General features: G+C 38.7%; 3 protein-coding genes and 1 long non-coding RNA gene across 5 annotated transcripts in view; 3 read left to right on the top strand and 1 right to left on the bottom strand.

The window, feature by feature from the left end:
• mtx2 (metaxin 2) overlaps positions 1 to 18,883 on the top strand; it is a 161,932-nt gene that overhangs the window by 36,068 nt on the left and 106,981 nt on the right. The gene's annotated exons all lie outside the window — the stretch shown is intronic.
• On the top strand, positions 1,310 to 3,833 carry LOC140728433 (homeobox protein Hox-A2-like). Its single transcript, XM_073047156.1, has 2 exons — positions 1,310 to 2,621; positions 2,976 to 3,833. The coding sequence occupies exons 1-2, from the start codon at positions 2,276 to 2,278 to the stop codon at positions 3,719 to 3,721; spliced, it is 1,092 nt and encodes a 363-aa protein (XP_072903257.1). The 5' UTR covers positions 1,310 to 2,275; the 3' UTR covers positions 3,722 to 3,833.
• Positions 4,040 to 10,003, bottom strand: LOC140728442 (uncharacterized). Its single transcript, XR_012099069.1, has 3 exons — positions 9,905 to 10,003; positions 5,442 to 5,591; positions 4,040 to 4,233 (listed from the first exon to the last, which is right to left on the bottom strand). It is a non-coding gene; the product is annotated as an uncharacterized lncRNA (long non-coding RNA).
• On the top strand, positions 10,226 to 12,344 carry LOC140728435 (homeobox protein Hox-D1-like). The gene is made up of 2 exons (XM_073047158.1): positions 10,226 to 10,805; positions 11,138 to 12,344. Exons 1-2 carry the CDS (start codon positions 10,229 to 10,231, stop codon positions 11,500 to 11,502), a joined length of 942 nt encoding a protein of 313 aa, XP_072903259.1. The 5' UTR covers positions 10,226 to 10,228; the 3' UTR covers positions 11,503 to 12,344.

The raw sequence follows: 18,883 nt of genomic DNA, 5'->3' as shown, positions 1-18,883 counted from the left end.
CATGTAGCCTTCATTTATGAATGCACCACATCAGCTTTACGCCTCGCCATCTTGTCTCCGCGCTTTTCCTTAATACACCACAAGCTAGCTACAGTCACCGGTTGGTTGGGAACTGAGCTCTTTGTGCCGAGCTGCTTTCAGTGTCAATATGTATTTGCAAAGTGATATACTGTCATGTTCAAATGGCATCAAGTGACAAGCGTGGCTTTTTGTTTCGCTTAGAAATGTAATATCGATACATTCAAAAGACATTTTAAGAGACGGGCGCACAAAATAATAAGGTGGAAGCAGAAAGAATGGAGACGAGGAAGAGAAGAAATAAGGCAAAACGGCATGATATAATTATAGCAGGGAATCATATCAAGCATTGGTTATCCCAATAAATCCCGTCTTCTTCCTCCTTTTACTTTTCCTCAATATCTAGTATCCATGCCACATTAAATATTTCCATTGATACAGCTTTAAGCATAAGAGCGAATTTAGTAAATAATGTTCCATTTCAAAGATAGTCCGTAATTAAGCCAGCTGTAATTAATGTAAAGAATATTACTGTGTTAGGGAGACGGCCGTGCTACGCTGCCTCATCCGATGCTGCCCGGGTCAATTGGCCCAGTGCAGCGCAGGGCGGTGAGTGCCTGCGGGAGCTGAGGCAGCTCCAGGGCGCTGGCTGTCGTCTCCTTCCACACCAGTCACCCGCAACCCCGATCCACGCACCGCCATTTTGTTGCCAAGCGGAGCAGGGCTGTGTATATCCCTTCAGCAACAAAGACATACCCCATGCAGCGGAAATAAAGTGCATGTCCCTGCTTTAAGTGGCAAATAAAACGTTCACTTTCCAAGGGCGCACGAATTTGAATCCGTCGGCGCTTTGGGGAAGACGACAATCTAACTCACTTTTTTTGTTGGGTATCGTTACATCAGAAAGCAGCACTATCATTTCAATTTTCTCTTAATTTAATTTAATTTAATTAAGCCCCTTTAACTTCTTTCATTTAAAACTTCTGATAACAAGGTAGAGTTCGACATGTATGCAGTGCCAGATTATAATGCACAACAAACAGTTCCTTAGCGGCTAGTAACGCCAACGCTGGAAAGGGGTCCTTCAGCCTAGTTTTCTTATTATACCACCCACTCGGCAAAAAAAAATCAAATGTTGTCTTTCTAGCAGAAAGGAGCTAAGTCACCCACTCACTCCACAACTTTCTGAAAGCCTGCGAAATCCACTGGCATTACACGAATACAATGTAGCACTTCGATTTTTGAGCTCGAAACATTCTGCGAATGTGAGTGGAAAAATATAACAAATATTGTGCTTATTAATTTGCCAATAATGTGTTACAGAATACGCAGCCTAAGGGTTTAAGTGGGAAATAATTTACAAATATTGTTATAAAATGTGGAAAGTTCGTAAATCGCGACAGCTGTGTTCAGATAGAATCCCCGAGATGTTATTTCGCAAAAGATTAAAAAAAAATGGCTTGTGGGTGTTTATGAAAGCAACAAATAACATATGAACGAGGAGTCATTTGTAAACAGGGCGTGCTGCTCCATATGGGTGAGTTGTATCGTACTTGTTGAGACTGTACAGACACCGAATAAATTGCACAATTAAAACAAATTCGAATGGCCCAAAGGGGTGGGGGAGAAGAAAGTAAAGTTGGAAATGTTTACCATGCTAGTTTATATTCATGCTAAAATCCAGAATGTGCCTGAAAGTAATTCCCTTATTTGGCTTTGCCAGCTTCAATTGTCCAGCGTACTGCTTTGACCACAGCTTGCGTTCATTCTTCTATGAGGAATAGTCTTGCGATGTTTGTCAGAGCGCCGAAGATTAATTGATTTGTCGTTCATTACTCCACTCCATGCATTTGTTAGCAGGACTCTAGACTCGAGTGTTCGTTTCTGCTCCATGATGCAGCCACCCACCAAGAGAAGAATATTTTGTAGTCGTACGTTTCTACATTATGGAAGCGCTTCTTCTCTACCCTATTATATAATATGACCCGTAGAAGGCAGAGGAAATGTTACCTACACCTTTATATATTTTATTTCAGAATCACTGAGAAAGCCAGGCTTATTTTCCACTCTTGTCATTGGTTAAGGCAATCATGTGACGATAAAATCAGCCTCATCTCAACGTCGTGACCGTGTATTCAATAGACATAGTTAATAATAGCACGGTCCCTTAGCGTTTGCAATCAGTACATTTTATAAATATACATTTTCAAAGAAATTGTCAAATAAGCAATTTTCTACCGATTCTGCCCGTGCAGAAATGAGCAACGAATTTGAGCGTGAGGTTGGTTTTATCAATAGTGAGCCATCGCTTGCCGAGTGTCTGACATCCTTTCCTCCTGTAAGCGAGACATTTCAAAGTTCATCAATCAAGAACTCGACGCTTTCACATTCGACACTGATTCCTCCTCCTTTTGAGCAGAGCTTCTGCAGCTTGGACCCCGGTAACACACACCAAAATGGGAAAACCCACACTTCAAAAGGCATTGGTCGGGACACGTTAGGGGACAAACCTCTGGAATATCCGTGGATGAGAGAAAAGAAACAGCTCAAGAAAAAAACAGTCCCTGCGCCAGGATCATTCTCATCTTGCTCTTCCAATGAAGGTCGGGTCAATAATATTTACTTCTATTTTTAAAAAGATTGGTACTCAGAGGTCGTAGTTCTAAAAAATTGTCAATTCTGAAGCAGAAACAAAGGTTTAATTGACTGAAAGGTGTCATACCTGCAAGATGCTCAACCCTTTCCCTAACAATATTCAAAGGGTAAAACTCCTGGGCTTGTGAACGAGTGACTACTGGACTATATAGCAGATAAACAGTATAATCTCTCTCTCTTGCCTTATCTAGGCCATGATTTAAGTGGAAACCTTCTATGTCATGGAGACGGCCATTTTATGCTGCTGGATTATTCGGTTGAAATTGTGATGATTTATCGAAACTTTTCTTTCTTTGTTACAGAAAATGAAGAGCTTAATGAGCCGGATAACGGGAGTCCTTTTGACAGCTCCAGGAGACTACGAACCACTTATACTAACACTCAGCTGTTGGAGCTTGAGAAGGAATTTCATTACAACAGATACCTTTGTAGACCACGGAGGGTAGAAATCGCAGCTCTCCTCGATTTAACAGAAAGGCAAGTCAAAGTCTGGTTTCAGAACAGACGCATGAAACACAAGAGACAAACTCGATTCAAACAAAGTCAAAACGGCGATTCAAAGCGCCATTTTGCCAACAATGTTAATCAGAGTGGATTTTCCACGATAAGTTTTGAGACACCTGTAAATAAATCTTTGAATTCAATAGGCAGTGAAAACAATTCAAAGCAAGATATTTGTGGTTTTACACATAAAGATGCATTGAGTGATATCGGCAGTGACCTGCTCAGTATTGTTGGCACTTCTCTGCTCTCCACTGATGGAGCTCAGTGCCATACTTTTCCTCAGAGTTCAGATGAAACAGACTGCCTGCTACCTATGTTGAAGAACTGCTCGGCTGGAACAAGCCCCAGCAGTCCGGAGAGTTTCAATATTCCATCTCTGGAGGATTTAGACAAAATTACAATCGAACCCCGTCTAGATCTTATAGAAGAATTACCTCAAATGTCTTTGTTGGAAAACGAAGACACGCTAGTTATTCCCTCTAATGTGTTTGATTTTTTAAGTGATAGTTTTAGTTCCACTGATTTGCAGCAGCTCCAGTTTTAGTTCGAATTCCAGCTTGTGCACAGGCAGACACACACACACACACACACACACACACACACACACACACACACACACACACACACACACACACACACACACACACACACACACACACACACACACACGAGAAACTTTAATAGCTGCTATTTCCAATAACTACGAACTAATTGGAAAGTCGTGTCATTATTATTACAAGCCCCTTAGTTTAATACATGATCAACTATAGACTTTCAGCTCATACCCGCCATGAATGGGGAAAAAAGAGTTCAGAACAAAACAACTGTAATGAAGTACAAGAAATCAAACTATTTTCAATATTTTATTTTGAATAATATAAATATTTCAAATATTGCAGATTTTCCAAAACGAATTACATGTTCTTAATTAACAAATTATATATTAATTTGTGTAAAAAGTATGCCAGCAAAAATAAAATATTGTATTCGAATGTCTGTCCTGGAACTGCTGATCACTCGATCTGCGTCAGTCCATAATCCAAATCAGCGATATTCCTGGAAAATAAGAAATTTTTAAAAAATCAACAACAAGTAAACAACAATAATAATATGTGTATTCTGGCTGAAACAAAACTCATTGCTTATGTTAGGAATTTAACATTCCTTAGAATAATTGGTTGTGATGGAAACATTAATTATGTTTAATAATTCCCCAGACTTACTAATTTTAACGTTATTGTTTAAAGAAATCTGCTGTTAGAAATAACTATAGAACTGACTTATTTTTTGGCCACATTGTTCATCACTATTCATAATTAAACATTAAGGCTTCTTCTGACGTTTAAAGTCGAAAAAAAGCTGGAAAGGTCCCGATTATCCGTAAGATGCAATTTATAATTGTCAAGATACTCTGTTATTACAGCATTGTTCCTAAAGAAAACTCTCAGCAATCACAAGTGAATGATAAGCGAGGAAAGGCGCCATTTTGTTAGACGAACAATATTTAGCACTTGAATAGTCAAATATATAAAGAGATGGTAGAACAAAGACTCCACAAATAACTCGATTTCCAGTCTCCAAGTACGGTACCTCCAAAGAAATGCATGGCATTTGGAAATATAAACAAATCATGAATAAAGCTCCAACGCCGAATAAATGTGAAAGCAAAACAAAATTGTATTTCCACTGGCCATCACTTCTTTGTGTTCTATAACTTTGTCCGGAGTAGCTCATGCGGGTTTTGTGTATATTTCCAAATATTGTGCACTTACTCACCGAAAAAGATGTTTTGGTAAAATCCCAATTATTACAAGCCAAAACATTTCCGTGTAACCGCTGATAAGATCGGCCCTGCAGAGTAATTGCTAAAACCTTGATGCAAAAATTCTTGTATTCTGAAAAATGTCTCCAAGCCATATATCAATTGAATTTATGACTTCATGAAATTTATTGAGCATGCTATTGGCTGAAGCTCGTGCAAAAAGAAATAAAATGCATCACAGTCTAAGGCAAAAATTTACGAATTATTTCGAAGATGGAAATAACACGTGCTTTATAAAACGGTTACCTTATGCGGCCAGCATAACAAAGAATAACTTTATTTTGAAAAGACATGCAGCTTTAAAGTGCTTAACACGCCCACGCACATTTTTGTTAGTTACCAATGCTGACTGCTAGTATTGCGCTTTGAAGCGCCCACAATGGATATTTGTAATGGCCAATAAATATTTATTTTTCAAAAATCCTTTAATGCCTTACTTTACCAGAGAAAACGCCGTTCTGTGACAGTCCAGAAATAGGGGTCTGTTTTCGTTACACAAGGCAGCATCGTGCTTTTCATCGCTGTAACAGTTGAAAAATGGTCGGTACATCGTTTCACATTTCAGTATCACAGTCACTATATAGTAACAAACCTTTTTTAAAAAAAATAAGTTTGTTATTAATGTGAAAACCGAAAATCTACGTTAATTTAATTACTTGCTTATTTGGTACCGTTAGAAACTATACATTAGAATGAGTTATTAATCCTCTGCAAATAATCTCCAATTTCATTTTTGATTATAGCAAAGATAGTAAACACTTTTCATTTAACTGTAATGTGTTTTCCTTCTGCATTAAATGCTGATGAAATTAGCAATAAATTCACTTAGTTACTCTCCAACTCAAAATGCTGTGCTTTCGTTCCACACTGTAAGGTCATCCTGTCCAGCTTATTCACAGCAAAAAGTGACTCTTCGATCGGCATAATTTATGAAGATTTTACTATTTAAGTTAGTAGCAAACAGTAAATATTCCCCCCAAAAATATTAAATTCCCTCTGAACAAAAAGGCATGACATTGTTTACTGTTCTTGGTAACAAACAGCAGCTCTCCAGGAACCTCAGAGCAAACGGTCATGTGACAGCAAAATCAGTCATCATATTTCATGTTTATATTGACAACAGGCTGGTATATTTACAACCACTATTTCCGTTTATTTTGCAAACATGAAGGCTGTAAAAGCGCAATTGTAAATGAAAAGGAAGGCTAATTTTGGAATTTGAAACAACGCATTAGCAAATAAGGAGTTGGGCTGAAAGACTTGCAGCTAACTCTGGATGCATGGCTGTCAGTGGGGCATTGTTAAGAGTTCATCAATCATGAAATCTGCACTTTTCCCTCGACAGCAGTTCCTCCTACTTTAAAGCAAGCCAAGGCCAGCTGGGATCCCTCCAGCAACCGCTGCCAAAGCGGACAAATGTGAAAACGAATAACACAGCAGTCTAATCACACCACAGACGAAACCTTCTGTACGGCCAGCCTTCGACAAATCTGGATCCCTCGTTACTGCTCGTTAAAGAGGGTAAAACGTTTCAAGGACATCAAAAATTCTGGCATGGATGCGAAAGCTATGTGTGCTTAAATTATTTTCATGTATGACTGCTTTGTGGTATTGGGTCATTTGCATTAACCTTTTAAAAAGTGGCACTATTACTTGTGGGTTCAAGGAATCCCTAAAGTATAAAAGATACTGTACTTTATTTACAACCTTCCGTTTCCCCTTGTCGATTCATAGTACAGTTAATGAGAAACTAATATAATTGCTATTTCTGTCTGAGTAGTACCATAACTGAAAGAGAACAGAGACTTTTATTTTTGGTGTTCAATAAAGAACCCGACTTAGGACAGGACAATCCAACTTCAAACGCCACAAAAATAAAAGCAGAACTATTTCACGGACAATGTTGGGTTTCCTGACAAACTGAAGAACGCGAAACAACCGCGATCCAAACGCTTTTTTTTCAAAATTGCCCTTTCATCTCCAGATGTCGGTCGCTTACGTACCACCCCCCCCAACCACATCGTATGCCCACCCCCATCCTATCTCCGCCCCATATGGTTACAGCGTTAAGATGGAAGCTAACCTCATACACTTCCATGTTTTTATTGGAAAGCGTGGGAAAAAATGCTGACATAGTTATTTTGTCATACATGCCCCTAACCAAATGAGTAATGCGTACTTGGAGAACTTTTATCTCCAAATCGTTGGCCAAGTACTGAAAAGCCACATCCTCTGCGTCAGCAGCTAAACTGTCTAGCATCCAGTGAATCAATATGCTTAAGTGCCGTGAATATGAAAAAGGGCGCCATGCTTTAAATCCACATAAACACTTTGAGTTGGGATTGGTCCAATACAATATATTAGTGTGAACATGATCTCTAATGAAATAAGCGTGCACTCAGCTTCTGCTATGTCACTCAATACCATCTCCAGTCACTTTCACCTAATACTGCCCAAAAAATGATTTGCTTTCAGATTTACTGCCACTGGTAGCGAGAGAGATTCTAGAAGGAGGTTGACAGGTTTTCAAACAATAGTTCCCAGTTTATAGAAGTAACCAAGTACGTGGGTCTATTACAGCCTATTCATGACAAAAAATGGAATTGCCTTTAAATTAAACAAATATTCAAGGGGCTGACTGCTTGTTCGAATAATCAATCAAAACAGTAAAGCAGACTTGCGTGCAGTGGTCCAAAGAAAGCAACACCACAAAACTTCCAATATTATTTGGATATGGAAAGCATACATTTAAGAAGAGTGTTTGGAAATCGGAGTTTACTTTTCATATTTGGGCGCACACTTAATAAAATATAATAGTCATAATGGTAAAATAAATGACTGGGAAATGTATCACTTTCAATGTTGCATTAAGTGCGTCAAAGTAACAGTGGATATATCTTTGAATGTTAAACATACAGGCTGACGCGTGCTATGACACTGATATTAGCATAAATGAATAGGCATTTGCTGTGGATTCCTATTCTTCACAATGGCTCAGCAAATGTGCACAATCCCAATTGAAAGAACAATCTAAATATATCGAAATGATTGTGTTTGTATCCAATATATATCTCTGAGAAACAACAAAATTGATATTGTGTTTTTTAATGTGTCATTAAAATAAGAAACAGCATGTTAATTTAATTACTATATTTTAACTGTGATTATGCTTGAAGAGTATCTCTTTGGTGACTTGGGACCTGCTGAATGGGACGTGAAGAGTGCTGTATAAATGCAAATCTTTAGTATATTGTTATGTTTTTATTTTTTAAAGTTTCGAATGCTGTGTATATCCTTCACACAAAAAAATAACAGAAGCATATTAGCAGACAAATGTGAAGTGAATGGGAATGCGCATTTGCTGAATTGTGTATGCAGGAATTTAGGCATTTGCAAATCCCGTGGTAACTATGCTTTCAAAGACCTCAAACTCACTTCCTTCTGAATTATGCATAACAGTTTTTTTTTAATCTGGCCACAACATGGACGGGAAGAGCTTTTCCACTCGAGCCTTTTACTCAAACCGCAGAGTAGCAACATAAGTAACCCTTCATCAAGATCCCATTGCAAAAGACACGAATACAAAATGAAAGGGTGGAAAAACTCAAACTGTCGACTTTAAAAAATAAGAGAGAAGCATTAGAATTCACTTGAGGATTGGGCGGATGGACAGATATAAAAACAGAAATATAGAGACAAGTAGACATACGATGCCGTGAACATTGATTTTAAATTCATCATACTTCACACTGGCCATATACATACAGCTTTTTTATACTATTGAAGTAATTTCCTTCAAATGGCTGTAGTTCTGCGCTAAACTGGCTAAAGAAAGTGTCAACAAGCTAGTTAAATGATTTTGTAATGCATACCGCCGCTGGCGATGCTATCTGCACTGCACACGCCTTGCGAGAGGATGTTTTGACAGGCGAACAGCGTCCACTCAGCTTCTACCACAGAAATACGCCAGGGCAGGGCGAATTAATATATTAATTTGAATTAAAATATTAATTATTAGTTTAATTAAAACATTAATTTGCAGCATCGATTTCACCTAACAAATTTAATCACTCCATTATAGTTAGGTTTTTTTTAGTTTTAAAAACTTTTCATCCCAAGTGAAATGATATGTTTAAGTTATATTTCTTCCGGCACGCCTCATACCTCATATATAGCAGGGTTGTCGAAGAATTCAGGAGTAGTTACTGCTAAATCTGGTCAGTCAAATACACAAACCTGTGGCAGCAAAGCAACGTTCTGACTTCTATTTTAGCACTTATTTTACATAATTATATTCTAATAACTGCACTTATTATTTATTGCACTGTCCATACAACCTACTGCCATTAATAATGATTGGCACATTTCCTATTGTAAAGGCAAGGACAGCTCTATTCTGTTATATCGCTGACCAAGTTAGTTCATACGTTTCTTTTATTGTTTAAAAAATGTAGAGCAGGCCCCAATGTTAATATTAGGAAGCCTGTGATTCGTGGGATTATCAAACGTAATTTGATAGTTTATTTTAAACAATCCGGTTTTTTAACTAATCCCAGCAGAGCTGACTATGACGTTGCCTCGGCAATGCTGTGAAGAAATAGTACCTACCAGAGAGTAGGCTCTACATTATAATAAAAATAGCATTTTCTTGAGATGAGCTGTAGACTGCACACCGAGTGGCAGAACGGAACCCTGTCTGTATTCCTGAAACTACTTAAACGGCCTTGAGGCGGATTCTGTCATTGCTGATTTGTTTGCAATGTAACTATAGTAACTCATTTCGTGACTCTGCCAGCAATGCACCGCTGGCTGACACAGACGGAGTGCCCTGCAACGTACGTGCCACCACCACACTCTCATTGCTCTGCAGGGCACAAGCGACCCCGGGTAACAGCAAGGTCCTACCTCTCAAAGGGCTTTCGGAGAATCGACCGCCGCATGGACTTGGCCAGCGGACGTCCCTGCGTGCCGTCTTCATGATGTGATCCTCATAGAAGATGCGTGGATTGAGGAGTCCACTCCTTTTGATAATGAGCGACGACCTCCGACCGCCATGGAATAGCTCTGCTTGTGTTTGCGGTGATTGGTGGACCACGATCACGTGACATCCCAGCTCGATATTAGGAATATTTACTTCCTCTGCTTTGCAAAGTGAAGGATCTGCTATGGTGATCGGGGATACACAGTAGCGCCCAACATTCCATTCTCCTGTAACCCAGCAGTGGAAGAATGAACTCTTATTTAGAATATATTCCCAGTGCAGATATTCTGACGTTTTCTCCAAAGTTCTGTCGCAGTAATTCTCCTTCTGTCTCGTTGAAGCAATACACCGGAGAAGGTCGGTACATAGCACTTGGACCGGAAGGTGATTCATCTCCCAGCCGTCACCACCTTAATCACCTTCATCAGGCCGTACCGGGTAGCTTCGAACTTTCCTACAACTCCTCTCCAACTGCAGACATTAACCTCTTACCTCCGAGTCACCACGGCTGTGACTTTACTTATGCTGCGAACCAGGAGCTGGATGACACGGGGGGACTTGTCCCATACACCACCTCTGTTTACTCGGGAGGCACATCTTATCCGATCAGTACGCGCCAGCACGAGTACAGTGTCTTTGGTGAACAGGAGCAGGAGCAATACCAAAGCTACGGCAATGAGTTCCCAAACTTTTACTCCGGGCAATATCAGAGTCTATCCCCTTCTCAGAGCATTTATCAAAGGCCAGTGTCTCCCACAATAGAAAAGATCCTCACTGCAAATACCTTCGAATGGATGAAAGTGAAGAGAAATCCTCCCAAAGCAGGTCAGTGTAAAGCCCTGTGGGTGACAGTGCTTAACTTCTTCGCCAAATGAATCTGCGGTCGCGCGGGTGTCTTCCGTTAGGTATGTCCGAAGCAATAATTCAGTGTTAACCCTTAAGTCCAGACAGTAATCAGCAAGGGTGAGGTTGATTCTTTTTGCTTTCCATGTTCATATCGCTGGCAGTAACTTTATCTGAGCACGAGAAAAGTGATCCAAATCGTTCAAACACCAGCTACACGGGGAAAATGCCAGTGCTGAAATGTACTTGCTAACTAACTTGTTTGTGCTTCCCTACGAAATGCTATACGTAACTATACTGTATGTCTTTTGTAGCTAAAGCAACCGAATACGGGGTCGCCAGCTCTCCAAACACAGCCCGTACAAATTTCACCACCAAACAACTGACGGAACTGGAGAAGGAATTTCATTTCAATAAATACTTAACTCGAACCAGGCGCGTGGAAATAGCTAACGCCCTACAACTCAGTGAAACCCAGGTGAAGATTTGGTTCCAGAACAGAAGAATGAAGCAAAAGAAGAGAGAGAGAGAAGGCCTCCTGGCCAGTTTAACCTGCTTAAGCAGTAGTGACGACTCACCGTTCATAGAAACTTCTGAGAAATTGGACTCTACCTCGCCGTTTCCTTCGTCACCAACAAAGGGCACGTCAGGTTCTCTGAAACTTGCTGAATTGAAATAACTTGCTCTGGAGATTAAAAAAAATCAGAACAGTTCTCAAACCACATAATTTACACAAAATACCTGCCACAATATATTCGAATCACTTAGAACACGACAATAATTTTCACATTTATTATATAGCCAGAAAGTGAAGCATTTTGATATGTTGGTTTGAGATATATTTAAATGATGTAGTTATTGAACTGGGTATTCTGAAGTTTAGTCAATATCTTCACTTTGACCTGCAATGTGTATTCACAAATGTACCATTCAAAGTTAAAAGCAAACGTGAAACCACATGCATGACTCAACTGGTGATAGTAAACCTTCTGAACACGTTTGCACATGCAGTCAGTTGGATGTTGTAAGGTCCGACCATGAATAAATAGGCTGCCTTAGTGTTGCAGGTTTATTTCTCTATATACTGCCTTGCAAGATTGTTACTTTGTGTGAAGTAAGTTGTTTACATTATTGGTATTTTTATTGATTTATGTGTGATGACAATGAGAATGTACGGTAGCATGTTTGACACAGGTCCTCAATTGGTGGAATTTGCACAATTTATGCCTCAGGTTGAAAGGTTGCAGTTGCTGCTATGTAACTTTGTGCCTATCTACAATTCTTTTACTAATAATAGTAAATATGATACTTGGATACTCTACCTCCGTTATATACTACTGTAAGTTAAATAAAATGTGATCATGTTGTATTCTGCTTTATTATATGAATTGTCTTAAAAGCCTATAATTTTTAATCTGTGTCAGGAAATGATTTGTCAGCTTTCATATTGTTATTGTACAATTAATGTCCAAGGTTGAGAACGTAAACACAAATTTGGAATAAAATATATTAGATTATTTACCTACTGTTCCAATTATTTTATTCTTACTCTCTCCAATTGCAGTACTTAATTAGGCCAAATTATTAGAAAAGACATTTGAAATTTAACTCAAGGAAGAAAATCTTTGGCAATTCAACGCAAATTTGAAACGCAATGTACAGCTCCAGTGAGCTTACAGCTCTGTCAACTAAATTAACAAAGAGGACTGCAGTCTGCAACATATAATTGAAGTGTGGATGACTTCCATAAAGTGAAATCAATGTATTACTTTAACTTTCATTGTTATTGATATTTTAATATTTATTTAGGCAATATTTATTTGAAGAATATAGGACATTTGCTTTCTCTCCAAAGGCAGGAAAGAGAAGCAAGCTTTTGCATTATTAACAAGTTATAATGAATCCACTTGGATGGAACATCTTTGCTCAGCACATTTCTCTGCACTGATCAATACACTTAGTAAAGGGAAACATTCATTTCACTTCCTGAGCAATTTAAGAAAAGGTGTTCATTTTCTAGATTTTTGTAGCACGTGCTTGAACGTTTTGATGGTGAGGTCAATGAGCCTGGCCGAAATCCTTCAGTTATAGACACAGGTTCCCCATCCTTGGTACTCGTCAGAAAAAAACAAGTTCATTGGCAGCAGAAACATAAATTACTTCGAAAGAAAAGAAATCAACTCACAATTGTAAAAAGGTGTGTTATAAAATGAACAGTTTTGCTGCTGAGTATCAAACGGCAGTTGTATAATCTGCTAAAATTCCACTATCAATTTTAATTGTATCTTTTTCATGATTATTCTCAGACAGCTGTATTTGAATTACCACTTACATTGGCAGCTTGCTGTGGATATTGCTGCATCAATGTTTAATATACAGCTGTATCTATATTTAAAGCACAACCATTTAATTAGACAATTGAATCTGTTTACATCGTCACTGGTTGGTTATACAGGTGATGATGGAGATGATGACAATAATTTCGGTCAATGATCATCGATATGCTTGACCTAAATTGAAATTGAGTGTGTAGGTAGAGCATCAAAGGAAAATAAGTTGAGATAAGTAAAAGAACTTGTTTTTATACAACACCTTTCTTTCGCCCTCATACGCCGGCGGTGAAATATATGAAGGATGACAAAGCATTTACACGTCCACACATGTCAATATCATTTAAGGTTAACTTTTCAACAAGCTTGTGATTATCAGTACGTCCTTGCATAAGTCTAACATCTTTTGTTAGGTTCAATTTCAACGTGTATTTAAAATGTATCTTTTTCCCGCAACGACGAAGAAAATTAGTCAATTTTAACACTAATTGCTTACATCGCGACGCTCCGTTATTATCAATACGCACAATGCGTCCAACATTTTTTTTTAGACTCAATTTCAAAGCGTATTTAAACCTGTGGGCTTTTTTTTCTAAACAACGAAGATAATTAGTTATTTTTCAACATCAATTGCTTACATTGCAATATTCTGTTAGGTTTTGATTGCTGTTCTGTGTTTCTGTGTAATTCAAACAAGTTGCATATTCTAGAACTACACAGGTTTCTAATAAAATCTGCAAAAGAAGACGCAATCAATATGCCAATATTTTACATCCAAATGTTTCGACCATTTGGTCCTACCAACTCAGTGTTAATTACAGTTCCACTGAAATAATACACATCAGGTTCCTAGAAGCGGCATTTCAAAGACTGGCTGAAGTCGTAAATTTTACAATGACCTCCTTGGGAATCAACTTGGAAATCTTTGATATGAAATCCACGTTCCTTTGATGATGACTCGTAGGGGACGGTCGTTGTACTTTCTACGCCCAGGGAAATTATTCGTCTAAAAGATGATTGCATATAATATTTATTTAGCTTTTAGCAAAACATGTGTTACACCCAGACCGGGATAGTGTTTTTAAAATTTGGTGCTTTTGGGGAGTATAAGTAAGTGATGCTCCGTTACGCCTCGGGAGATGGCATATCCTGGTGCGATTGCATGTTATAAACTAGCAGGTCTTTTGTCTTGTCCCTTGCTGTTAGGCGCCTATTGTTCGCTTTTATCTTATCGTACCTCTGATCCCAGTCGTGATTACTCCCCAAAGCTCCTGAAGACGTGGGGGATGCTCGGCATTTTATTAGCACAATGCGAAAATTGTTCGTTACTGTGACTGTATTGTAAAGGGCCACAATACTCGTTTGCACTTGTTTGATATCCCGTTTTACTTCTGCTCACAGCGGAAGGACTATTCAATATTTACTCTGCCTGAATGGGGTTGTGAAAGGGTGAACCATAGCAGGCATCCCACCGACCCCACCCCCAGAACCAGGTTCACTGAAAGTTCATGAAAAAAAAATTACCCAGATCGATCCTTACTCTTCAAGGCTTCCTATTGTGATCGCTATTTCTCAGTCTTTTTAAAGTCAAAACTAACCTGTACGAAACATATGCTTATCTTTATTTAATGATTTTTTTTTTGCTTTTAATGTTTAAGGTAAATCAGTAAATTAAGGCGACGCGTTCATCTTGTCCTTAAAAAGACTCACGGGTCAAAGTTCACTGTGGCACCGCATAAATGAATATTTAACCTTATTTTCGGGCTGACGCACAATTAATATGCCGTCAATTCATTGCGTTGGTGGAAGGGCGTATCACATGGGCTGTTCGCTAATTTCGATTATTTTTGAGGATTGTAGTCCATCATAAAATATTTATCTAAATTGCTGTATATTGAAAAGTTAATCAGATAATACTAAAGTTTGTTACAATTAACTCATATCATATAGAGTGCATATTTCAGTCAGCGCTGGAGGGATACCAATGTTTCTGCGAAATTTACTGCTAACAAAAATAATGCAATAAAGAAGCCCTCTGGCAAAGAAAGAATTGTCGCAGTGAAATATTGGATAGCCTCAGTCTATGGCAGTCATTCTCCATTTTGATTTGAGTTAATCAGTGTGCCTGAATATAAACATGGTCCGCACATTCAAGGGCCCATCTTTTGTCGTTTTTGCCTCCTGGTGCAGGCCATTACTAACAAACACATCTCCTCCTCCTCCTCCTCCTCTTTCGGCATTCCGGAGGAACCTTTCTCCTCGCATTCTTGCCAGTCCATTCTTCAATGATTCGGGTCCTCGTGTGGCATAATCTGCTGAGACGGAACATCTGATACTGTGTATCCTGACTTTTCAACTGTCAAGGACTGAACAGTACTATACGATGAGCAAAGATATATCGCTACTTGTTCCGCCTTCGATTTGTGCACGTGGCCCTTGACATGGTCAACGGACCAAATGGTCCAGTTCAGCTCCTATGTATAATGGTCTCTTCTACAGCATGGAGAATAAACACCTTACAGAGGACCTGTGCCAGCACTCTCAACTCTATATCGTCAACAGCAACCATTGTGCCCGTAAGATTCAGGATAAGTGTCAAAAAGTGACAGAGCACGGATACGGGCTTCGGCCCCTTGCGTCCTTACCGACCATCAAGTACCCATCTATACTAATTGGATTTCCCACATTGACCCTTTGCCTTCTATACCGTGACAGCTCAAGCGCTCGTCAAAATACTCCTTAAATATTAAGAGACTACCTGCTCCTGATACCACCCCTTTCCCCCCAGGCGCGCCCTCCAGACGGTCTGCTTTAGATTTTAATGCTTGCGGGGTGAAAAAGAATTTTCATGGAGTTCCATTTCAATCTCCTGCCCTGAAATTAAATCCTCTGGTTTTAAGGGTAGGGGGAAAGGCTCGTCCTTATCTACCCTCGTAATTTGGTATAACACGGTTATTTTCCCCTCAGCTCCCTAAGCTCTATGTGAAACAAGGCCAGTCTATTCAAATTCCCTCCATTCTGGAATGCTTCATCCGAAACAAAGTGTATTGAAGAACATCACTACACCTTTCACTTGGGCACTACCGGACTGTCCACTGAATTTAACAATTCCCCGTGAATCCTGTCCGATTGTTCTCTACTCAACAGAGATACTTCAGAATCATCATTCGTTTCTTTTATCTTTTCACACTTTGACTCGTTCCGTTTTTATTTTAAGGTGTTATGCCTTGGACCCTTATCACGCACCTGCTCTATCTACATTTCTTCAAATTTGCCTCTCTTTGCATCTGTATTTGTTTACAAGCCGTAACAGTTCTGCTATTCTCCAGTTCTGATGAAAGGACATAAACCTAGAAAGATAAGTGTGCTTCTCCTTCCAAGATACAGACTGACCGCTGAGCATTTAGGGCAATTTTGTTTTGCTCTTATGAACACGTCAGTGTGCTTCTCAGAATGAAACCATTGGCGTGTGAGTATCTGATGACTAACTTCGCCCGGGAACTAGCAGTAGAAGGACCTTATTGGGTGCGTGTTGTTCTAACATATTAATTATCCGCGTGACAACTGCTGGCCAATAACGCTCAGCGCTCGCTTGTGTTGATGTTTATTGGAATATAATTCTTTATTGGGCAGTCCTTCAATACTATTTACCTCATTGTGTTCCTTTACGTTTTATTACACATAATACTGTTACAGGAACTGCAGGAAATTCCATGTTTTGACTATTATTAACTTAATTTTGCTCGTCGTCATCTTACATTTTAAACCTTTAGAGGATGTAAAACTTCACGCAATGCTAGATAACATGAATGAATTAGAATTATGCGAATTTTGAACAAATATAAACCATTACAAAATGTATAGGCAAGGAGATAATAGATTTGGAGAACTGAGTTAAGAATTCCCTTTAGCACGACGGGGATTACAGAGGCGAAGTGTGCGTATTTTGTTGAACGTCACCCGTTCATCCTATAGTTATATGCTCAGGTATAGGAATCTGAATCAGGTTTATAATGAATAACATATCGCGAAATTTGTTGTTTTGCGGAAGCAGTATCTTGCAACACTACAAGTTACAATACAGATATATTAAAAATAATGCAAAGAGAGAGAGAGCAACACTGTGAGGTAGTGTTCCTGGGTTAAGAAATTCACCGTTAAGAAATGTAATGACATTTAATAGTCGTAAAGAAAACATCGATCGTACTGAAGTTTAAGCCACATTACTAAGCGAAGAACACATTGTTTTTCTTCTCTGAGATGCTTTCTAATTTAAAAAAAACACCGCCAATAATTGAATGAGGAAGTCTTCAAGCTTCAATTGTTTTGGTCACGTTGTAATAAATCAAAAAGAAGATTTGCTTTTAAGATTTAGTTAAATTTGAGAGTAGATTTAGATAAAATAACAATGAATATTTCTGTCTTTGCGTCACAAATGTTGTTTAGATTCCTGGCAGGCTGACCTAACGAATACAAATCATTTCTCCCACTTACGTTTGACTTGGTTAGAAAAGTATTAATTGCAGATAAAATAACATATTTTAAATGATAGATACAATTTCGCTGACACTTTAAAATAATTTTAGTATTCTAAAAACGCTGGAAGATGAATAAAACATACAGCGGTGGAACTGCCACATTCCATGTAACTGTGCTCATTATGCTTGCAAACGCCCATTCTTTCTATTCCAAATGTTCCATCAGAAACTTATATCTTGGAAATTCATTAGTATAAATCACTAGATTGGATCGAAAATTGAAAAATCAAGCTTGAAATAGACAATGAATGCGGGGGGGGGGGATCACTTCATGTTTTCTGCACACTATAGAATATTAGTAGACCTCGTGTGCACTAATCAACTTTTTTTTTCTGTGCGCCCGGCGCGTGTAGGTATGTACATCAGGTAGCGACAAAACCTGCAGAAAAAGAGTACAATGGAAATACAGGGAAATGGCGGCTCGTCTAATAATGAATCCTAGAGCACTATTAATAAAATTCTGCATTCAATAAGTTTCATATTTTCTTTAGCAAATTGTCTCTTTGGGGAATCGAAAACAGCGCCATTATTCGGAGGAAATAGGAAAGTGAACCAGATCTATTGTATTTGCCACTTGATAGTAGGGCTTAAATTACCCATCTTCCTTTCCCTTTTGGGGGAAGATGGCTTGATAACTGAATAACGACATTTCCTTGGAATAGCGCGCCCATCTATAAATAAACGGTACATCAGAATATATTCTTATTTAACTAGACACCTTTAAAAATTGACCCATAAATTATTTTGAATTATATAGTCTGTCATTAAAGAGTTGTTATATTAAACAAGATCAAACAATGCCGGAATAGCCTATATTTGGTGAGCATGCTGTCGAGTTTTCGTTTCTAAGGCACGTTTAATATTTAAAAGTTGAAAAGATTGAATATATTAACTGCCGATTCATATTTCAGTTATAGTCTATTCAATGAGACACAATATTTTGGGTGAAAAAGGACTGCTTGGCGTATTTGGATAGAGCATGACTTACCGGCTCTAACACTGGTTGAAATTCAGTGCTGACGGAAGAAATGAATTTGTCAGTGTCAGTGCCCTTAGTGAGATTGGGCAGTCTCAATCTAGTAACTAGCTAACGTGGGCCTGCGGCACCAAACTCTCCAGTTTGGTACTAATTGACGGCTTCTCTCAGAGAAACCACATAGCTGGTGCGGTAAATTTGTAAACAAATCACGTC

This window comes from Hemitrygon akajei, chromosome 5 (genome assembly GCF_048418815.1).
Source record: "Hemitrygon akajei chromosome 5, sHemAka1.3, whole genome shotgun sequence".
NCBI lineage: Eukaryota > Metazoa > Chordata > Chondrichthyes > Myliobatiformes > Dasyatidae > Hemitrygon > Hemitrygon akajei.
Note: the sequence above shows the minus strand (reverse complement) of the source record. Positions and strands in the feature narration are given on the sequence as shown.